This window comes from Podarcis muralis, chromosome 5 (genome assembly GCF_964188315.1).
Source record: "Podarcis muralis chromosome 5, rPodMur119.hap1.1, whole genome shotgun sequence".
Classification (NCBI taxonomy): domain Eukaryota; kingdom Metazoa; phylum Chordata; class Lepidosauria; order Squamata; family Lacertidae; genus Podarcis; species Podarcis muralis.
Window position 1 is genome coordinate 64,668,877 of NC_135659.1, and position 8,294 is coordinate 64,677,170.

The 8,294-nt window shown below is 45.4% G+C and overlaps 2 protein-coding genes across 9 annotated transcripts in view; one reads left to right on the forward strand and one right to left on the reverse strand.

The window, feature by feature from the left end:
* TRAF3IP3 (TRAF3 interacting protein 3) overlaps positions 1-3,478 on the forward strand; it is a 36,587-nt gene extending 33,109 nt beyond the window's left edge. For all 7 annotated transcript variants that reach the window (XM_028734464.2, XM_028734469.2, XM_077929053.1 and 4 more), the window contains 2 exons: positions 2,659-2,772; positions 3,385-3,478. In XM_028734464.2, the coding sequence (XP_028590297.2) occupies positions 2,659-2,772; positions 3,385-3,468 (198 nt within the window). In that variant the 3' untranslated portion in view covers positions 3,469-3,478. The remainder of the gene's footprint in view (positions 1-2,658; positions 2,773-3,384) is intronic.
* On the reverse strand, positions 856-7,865 carry C5H1orf74 (chromosome 5 C1orf74 homolog). Of its 2 annotated transcripts, none has more exons than XM_028734472.2 (2): positions 7,530-7,865; positions 856-5,471 (listed from the first exon to the last, which is right to left on the reverse strand). In XM_028734472.2, exon 2 carries the CDS (start codon positions 5,370-5,372, stop codon positions 4,572-4,574), a length of 801 nt encoding a protein of 266 aa, XP_028590305.2. In that variant the 5' UTR covers positions 5,373-5,471; positions 7,530-7,865; the 3' UTR covers positions 856-4,571. The 2 variants fall into 2 exon arrangements, with proteins under 2 accessions (XP_028590305.2, XP_028590306.2); XM_028734473.2 differs by having other exon boundaries at positions 7,446-7,535.
* Positions 7,866-8,294: the final 429 nt, after the last annotated feature.

The following is an 8,294-nucleotide window of genomic DNA, read 5'->3' on the forward strand; positions in this document are numbered from 1 at the left end:
TGCCAGAGTAGGTCCACTGAAGTTAATGGAATGACTAACATCGGTTTATTTATTTCTTTGGAGCTACTTAGGGTATAACTTAGTTGAATGCAACCCAAGGTGGTGGCATTCTGGGTTTATCAGCGAAAGAAGCACTCAGGTATTGAGTAAGAACCTTCCCTCTGCTTGCTGCTCCCTGCCCCACTGCCTTTCTCCCAGCCAGACTCACCTGTGATTAGTTGGAAAACATTGGGAGTATGCAGACTACATGGATTGTGCTGCAGGTACATGAGGATTTAACACATTTTACCTCCATCCTCCTTTTGCACTTGCAATTGGATACCCCAGATTTAAACATATTTAAATCTACTGCACTCATGTCTAGTTTGGCTCTAAGCCAGTGTTTGAAACTCCCATTGTTCTAGGCACACTTTGTGTCAGGGAATTTCATTAGCACAAGCAGTTTCTGAGCTCTGGGTGCAGTACTGAGGCCAAGATTTCAGATTAAAACTGCAGAGTGGAAGGAGGACCTTTTTCTGCCTCCCCACTTATAGCTACTCTCTGAAGCCTCATACGAATATTAGGGAGGTGGGCAGGGGAAGGACTAGACCATGTAAAAGATGAACATAATATTTTAGCTGCAGTTCATTCATTTCCAGCTTTGTATTGTTATAAAAAAGTGTGCCTATACATTCCATTTTTTCTGCCCATAACTTAGCTTTAAGGTGTCATTTAGCTCCTAGCTTTTATATCTCTGTTTCTAACACTGCTCTAAGCAACATGCCAAAAGGTAAGGGAGACACAGGAAAGCCTGTTACCTGCATATCCAGAGTTTTGAAACAGCGTGCATTCCATAGTTCAAGGAAACAAAAAATATACAAGTTTACAATTTTATTAAAAGATTCTTAGAAGGACCTGTTCACAATTGTAAAATATTTTATTAGCAGTGTAAATCTATGGCACACAAAAGGTGGGAGTTTTAATTACAGGCTGTAGGCATATGAACAACGGACATTCTAGCCCTTGTTAGATTTTGATTGTTGGCAAATATTCCATATCCTGCTAGGAGTCATTCTCAACAGTCTTTACATGTTCTGAACATTTTCTTCATGAGATCATTGCTTCCTTCTGGAAGAGAGTATTTTCTGAGTACCTGCAACTTGCGTGACAAGAGAGCAGAAGGGATATTTGAATGGTGACTTAGATGCTTTTAGAGGTTATTGTTGTTTCGGTGCTTTATAGAAATCATAGAACTGTAGAGTTGGAAGGTACCCTGAGGATCATCTAGTCCAACCCTGTGCAATGCAGGAATATGCAGCTGTCCCATATGGGGATCAAACCTGCAACCTTGGTGTTAATAGCACCACACTCTAACCAACTGAGCTATCCAGTGAAATGAATATTCATAGCAATGTTCCTATCAGTCAGAGAGCTCATCCTAATGACCCACATCAAGTTTTCTTTCTGTTTTGGAAGAAGCATCTTCCTGGACGTGTATGGAACAGCAACCAAACAAAAAAAAAAGCAGGCAAACATCTTATGTGCAGACTTCCAAATTGTGATTCCCTAGGACACATCAGCTTGAAGAAAACAAATCACTGCTGATTCATGTGACCATCTGTAATCATTTTGAAATCCTGCACGCAGCATGCAAAAATATTGCCCAGGATGGCAGCTGCATACTATTGACTAGCTGGTTGTGGACAGCCAGCAGATAACAGTTTGTTCATGTGGCTCTCTGGTGTCTACTTTGAATGCGTGTATGAATTGGCTTTGAGAGCTAAAAACACAAAACAAGGGACAGACTCAGGCTATTAAAAATAAAGGCTTCACAATAACTAGAAACTCCAGATTTTTCAAACCAAAGTTTCTACAAATAGATGCACATGTGTGGCATTCTCCAAAATTCTGAACTAAATGTGATGTCAAAGGCACATGAACCATCTTCACAGGACATCACACCCAATTGCACTATGCATGTTCAAATATTAATGTAGAAACAGCAAACCCCACTGTTTGCTAGGCCTTGGAGTCAGGAGGAGAGACCGGATACCATTTCTTTCTTAGGGGAAACTGTATGACTAGCAGCTGACAATGAATGCTTTTTGAAGACCATGGATTGAATCCCACAAAGCGATTGTGCAAATGGAAAGGTCTCTGCTCATGGAATGCAAACTCTCCCTCTCCCCTCTCCCTGCACACGGACCCCAAACTTGCTCTGGAGGGATGGGGGAGAAAACAGGCAGGTGTTTACAGGGGAAAGTTTACTTGCAGAAGTTGTTCTGCTCGTGCAATGACTTTGTTGAATTCAACCCCATGCCTGTTCATCAGGATCAGAAGACTTGTATCAATACACTTCATTCACAATAACATTTATAAGAACTAGAAGTCATTCAGGTTCAATGTCATTTTCTGGCATTACATGCTGCGTTAACCTTATTCATAGCCTGAAACAAGAAGGAAGTTTTTAGCCAATGGTGAAGGAAGCCCTAGATGTGCTGTGAAGCAAGGTGGGAGAGAAAGCCAGGTTTAGGACAGTAGAACTAACCACCCTGATTCAGGATCAGGGATGCTCAAGGTGCCACCACACTAAACTTATTGGTACCTGCTGCCCTCAAAACCATTTGAAAAAACCAGAGTGGACAACCATACTAAACACTTATTTGCTTTCTTGCCCAGTGCATAGATCTCCGTTGTGAGCTAGAGATTCTGAGTGACGAGTACCGCAGCTGCCTTGCCAAGTTACAGCAGTGCCGAGATGAGATCAATCACCCTCAGAGCAAAAAGACCAAAGTAGGAATTCACTCTGAATGCCCCCTTTGTGCTACCTCATACTGTTGATATAGTCTGTTGATAGAGCGTGCCATGTCAGGCATGGGCGTAGCAGGATTTTTGTTGGGGGGGGGGCAGAATCTCAGTTAGCAATGTATTTTTATTTTTATTGATTTGGGAGGGCAGCTGCCCCCCCCCCTACACCCATGATGTCAGGTCAAAATGTGAGTCAGTGGTCTTAGATTTCAGCACAAACTCAAACAATAATGCTAGGACAACCATCGTGGACCAGCAAGATACAGGAAAGTGCAAGTCTTTCAGGTTCACTAGAGTGGTGGGTTTTAGCAGTTCTTGTATTTTATTTATGATAAGTTCCGAATAATCAGTCTTCAGCATCTATGCAGTGAGTCTCATTTGTTGTCTTTGCAAAGTGGGGGGAATATTCTACTCCCCAAAATTCACTAATATCACCGTTCCATGCAAATAGAACCACAGACTTTGTTGGAATAAAATACAAAAGGGAAGTGTAGGAGAGACGTAAGTGTAGCTGATCAAATAGAGGGAGGAATTACAGAGACACATTATACCCTAGTTTGTTTATCTTATCAGATTTCTCTCTTTTTTCCCCCCCAGAGATGGCAGGATCATTGGATTCCTCTCCTCCTGGTAGTGATGGCAACAGCTGTAGTATCCTACTTAATAAATTTTGTACCCTGAGTACACCCTACCTTTAGTTTTGCTTATGTTACTGTTTTTGCATTTGGGCATTCTGAGTTGTCTACAGAGAGTGACTATTTTTGTATCAAACATGTTTTTAATTTCTTACAGAATTTTGAAATTTGCTATCTCCTAAAGGAGTTTGTTGGACTGCTTGGCTTTGTATGTTGCTTCATTTGGCTGTTCTATTCTTTTTAATTAAAAAAAATTTAAAGGCTACAATACAAAGAGTACAGTGTCTGTCTGATGCATCCACCCCCCAGAGGGTTTTGAATGGAAACATCACACAATTGTCCCATAGCTTTGGAAACCTCAAAACCTACAATCCAGCTATGTGCTGTCTGACCATGTAGAACAAGGCTGGGGAACCCATGTCCCATCAGATATTATTGAACTACAACTTCCATCATCCTATACAGTCAAACCTCGGCTCTTGAACGCCTCCGTTTTGGAACGTTTCGGCTCCCAAACGCCAAAAACCCAGAAGTAAATGCTTCCGTTTTCTAACGTTTTTCGGAAGCCAAATATCTGACATGGCTTCCACTTGAGTGCAGGAAGCTCTTGCAACCAGTCGGAAGCCGCGCCTCGATTGTTGAACATTTCAGAAGCCAAATGGGCTGCCGGAACGGATTACATTCGACAACTGAGGTTTGACTGTACCAGTAGTCACACTGGCTGGGAGATGGAGTTCAGCAGCTGAAGAACTGCAGCTTCCCCATCCCAGCCTAGGAGTTGGGACTGGTAAAAACAAAGAAACAAACAGCTGAAATATTTGTGGCCGGGGTTAACAAGGCTTCATTTTGAGAAGACTGAATGCAGGATGGCTTTCCAAATGCAGCTTTATATACCACCTATATATACACTGAGTCTGGGTATAGACACCCACAGAAATTTGCAAGTGGGAGCCTCCTGTCAATGAAGAGGGGAGCTGTATTCCATCAATATCTGGAGGGAACCGTATTGGCTACCCCTGACTCCAATAGAATAAGAGCTGCACCATTTTCCCACTTCCTTCTCTTAAGCAGTGAGTCATACTCCCCAAAATACTTCTCAAATATGGCGTGAGGAAACATTGCTGCATTCCTCTGAATTGCAGCTCCCATTTACAAGGCCACTGCTGCCAGAGCAACGACTTCATTTGTAATACAGAGATCTGCAAAGTCTTTCTGAGCTTTAAAAGCATCCTTGAGATTTTCGCACCACGCGTCAAGGCCTCTTTTCATGACGGGATACAAGAGCTCTGGGATGCTGAAGGAGTAAAAGCGTACTCTAAATTCGTTGCTTATCTTACAGAACGTGGCTTGGACAGTGAACACCCTCAGTGGGGTCAGAGAAAGGCAATTGTCAAAGCTCTTCTGAACAGGGAAACTGTAAGCAGCAGGATAGCCCAGCAAGACACCAAAGAGAGTGCATAGATTCCACTTTGAGCAAAAGACCGCACTGGAGGAAAGCATCTGAGATGTGTCTGCTGCCTGGGCTTTAATATGATTCAGTATCTCTGACAGGTGGCCTTTGATGAGACCCACGTCTTCCAGATCACAAAGGCTAGGGCATGTCCTGGAAGCAGAAACGTCAACAAAGGGGATGTTGTCCTTAAGCAGGATTGTCTCCAACCACAGCAGCATCAGCCCCAAGTTGACAATCAGAACATTTTCAGCTATGCTCAGAATGTGTAGCCGGCATCCAAGCGGATTGATGGTCTGAAGCTGCTGAACGTAGTTTAGGATCTGAGAAGTCCCAGCAGAATTGTAATCGTACAGGAAAGCTGGCTTCAAGCCGGCGGCTACAGCCAGTATCTCGCCAGCGAGGTTCAAGGAGGCTGAGCGGGATAAGACTTTCTTCTTCCCGATTCTGAGGTGTTGGCGGGCTGCAGCGATGAGGAGTTGAGGGAAGGGCTCAGCCATTCTTAACCCTGTGGGTAGAAGTCCTAGACTGGGTTTGCTCAGGGAACTGAATCACCTCATTGCATCAGGCCTTTAACCATCAGCTGCTTCAGCCTGGCTCTAGGAATAAAAATCACAGCAATCAATATAGCTAAAGTAACAACAACCAGTGCACTTTTTATCTTTAGGAAAAAGGGGTCTTGATGAAACTGTGGTAGAACTCAGGCTTTATGAGCATGTGGCCTCATTTAAGCCACAGTAGTTGCATCTTGGAAGTGGAAAATGGGTATTACAAAAATGAAAACCGATCAATCAGCCTTGCTATAACAAGGTCTATAAAAGGGATTGAGGACTAAACCACATCCGCAGGCTCTCTGCGCCACTTCAGAACCAAGGACTAGCAAAACAGCCCACCTTTGAACAACCAATAAAAATATTCACCACTTCATCCTAAGATCAACCACTTGGACAGGCATCTCACCATTAATACCTGAATTCTCTGGGTTCACTTCCCCTGCAAAAAAATGTGTGGTGGCGCCTGAAAGACCAACAAGCTTTCCTAACGTTCATTAAACGTTAAATATTAACCTCCGTCTGCGTGTATTATATATGCATGTGACACAGACAGAGGGAAGGGAGGGTAGAGACTCTTGTTAATATGAGGTCAGGAGTCTCAGCGATGGAAGAGATAAGTATGCCACATCCACTATTGTTAGCTATTCAAGAGTTGATAAGGACTTGGGGAAACAATTAAATTAGTGCACATAACATATATAAACAGGACAGGGCACATGAACTTCCATTTGTTTTTTTAACTAGATCTTTTAACTTTACAGTGGTACCTCGGGTTACATACGCTTCAGGTTACATACGCTTCAGGTTACACACTCCGCTAATCCAGAAATAGTACTTCAGGTTAAGAACTTTGCTTCAGGATGAGAACAGAAATAGTGCTCTGGCGGCGTGGCGGCAGCAGGAGGCCCCATTAGCTAAAGTGGTGCTTCAGGTTAAGAACAGTTTCAGGTTAAGAACAGACCTCCGGAACGAATTAAGTACTTAACCCGAGGTACTATTGTACTGCCATTCATATGAGGATCATAAGGTGGTATCAAAACACATAGTAACATAGTAACAAAAACAATACCCCCTGCCACACACACAGTTCAACAGGCCATAGATTGTTTAGTTAGCCAAAGACCTGCGAGAAGAGAGCATTCTGCAAGTAGGAAGCCACCGCAGCAAATGCCTCTTCTCTTGCTGCCACCATCCAGACCTCTCATGGGGAACACTACGAAAAAGGGCCTCAGGTCATCACAGGGTCCGGGTCGGTTCATGTTTGTAATTCTTAAACGCTTAAATGAATAGTGTTTTTACAGGCTCAGTCGCTGGAGCATGAGACTCTTAATCTCCAGGTCATGGGTTCGAGCCCCACACTGCGTTAAAGATTCCTGCGTTGCAGAGAGTTGGACTAGATTGTTTAGGGAAGTTTTTAATGTTTGGTGTTTTATCGTGTTATATTCTGTTGAGAGCCATCCAGAGCGGCTGTGGCAACCCAGGCAGATGGACAGCATACATTTATTATTATTATTATTATTAGTGACCTTTGTGGTCCCTTCCAATTCTACAGTTCTAATGCCCTATTATATTCTGATTTGTAAAGTTACCTGGGAGGAGAAGCCCTAGCAGCAGCCCAATTGCAATGCATGACTTTGGTCTCCTTGTGCATTAAGCCAAAACATTTTATTAGACCCAACGCCTTTCAGAATTAAGCAGCCCCTTCTTGGGGTTGAACTCGCCAGCAATCTCCAAAGATAAAACTTCTGTAGCAGAGGAGAAAAGCCGCAAGAATTTGAAGCCGCGACCACGCCTGAAGGTAATTTCTTAATTCTGAAATTCGGGGCTCTTATCAGAATGTGCTCTTAGCCCCGCTTCCCCGCCCGGCATCCCCTTCCCGCTAGGTGGGAGTGTGCATGTGTGAATGCGTGTGTTGATGAAGCATCCGGCTATGCGTGTTATCTGCACAGGGATGCTGGATCTCCTTCGGTACCCTGAGCAACCGGGGTCGGAGTTCAGGTGCACAGGAGGATTCTCTACCGGAATATGAAGCGACGCCGGGCAGCCGGCCAACTGCTTCTCCCGGGCTCCCGCCTCTCCGCCCTCTGCACGCGCCTCACTCACCTCTCGCCCCGTTCCAGCCCGAGCATGCGCCCTGCCGGGCGAGCGGGCGGCGTTTCCGCTTCCCTCGCCTGAGCGGAGGAGGCGGACGCTGAGTCGGCGGCAAGGGGCACCGTCCGCGTAGGCGGCGGCTCTTAAAGAGGCAGCATCCCGCGGGTCGACGCGCTGCCGGGGCATGTGCAGAGCGCCGGTCTCGTGGACCTGCCCGGGTCGAGTCCGGCGGCAAACAGGAGACGCCCAGCTGTGCAGGTCCGGCCAGTCGGGAGTTAAGAGAAACCAAGGGGAGCTTCTGCCGGCAGGCTCCACCTGCGAAGGTTGGCCCGGGGCATGCGAGTCGCTCTCCCTGGATGGGAAACGTGGCCTCCGAAGTGTTGCTGGACTGCAACTCCCTTCATCCTGGGCGTGGCTGGGGATGATGGGAATCGGAGTCCGGCAGCAACTGCAGTAGAAGACCGGTTTTCTCACCGCTGCAACAAGCCCTTTTTATGGCTGCTGCAAGTTCCACTAGAACTGCTTGGGGACAGGCTGATCGTCTTCATCGCCTTGGTGTCTACGAAATGAAACGTTATCTACCTTTTGCGTTTCTTTGGTATAGGGCAGAGAGGAGGCTAAGTTCTCTCCCGCAGGCTCTCAGGTTTCTGCATGGTTTCTCTTGTAGCATTTACCAAGTACAGTATGTCAGTGTGTTCAAAGACTTTCGCACACATCACCTTAAAGCAGCCCCATAAGGCAAGGCCAGTAGTGGGTCGTCCCATATTGCAGACAGGA

What these genes read in the sequence shown, in the direction of transcription:
- C5H1orf74 (XM_028734472.2), bottom strand. Translation starts at nt 5,372, where the DNA reads ATGGCTGAGCCCTTCCCTCAACTCCTCATCGCTGCAGCCCGCCAACAC.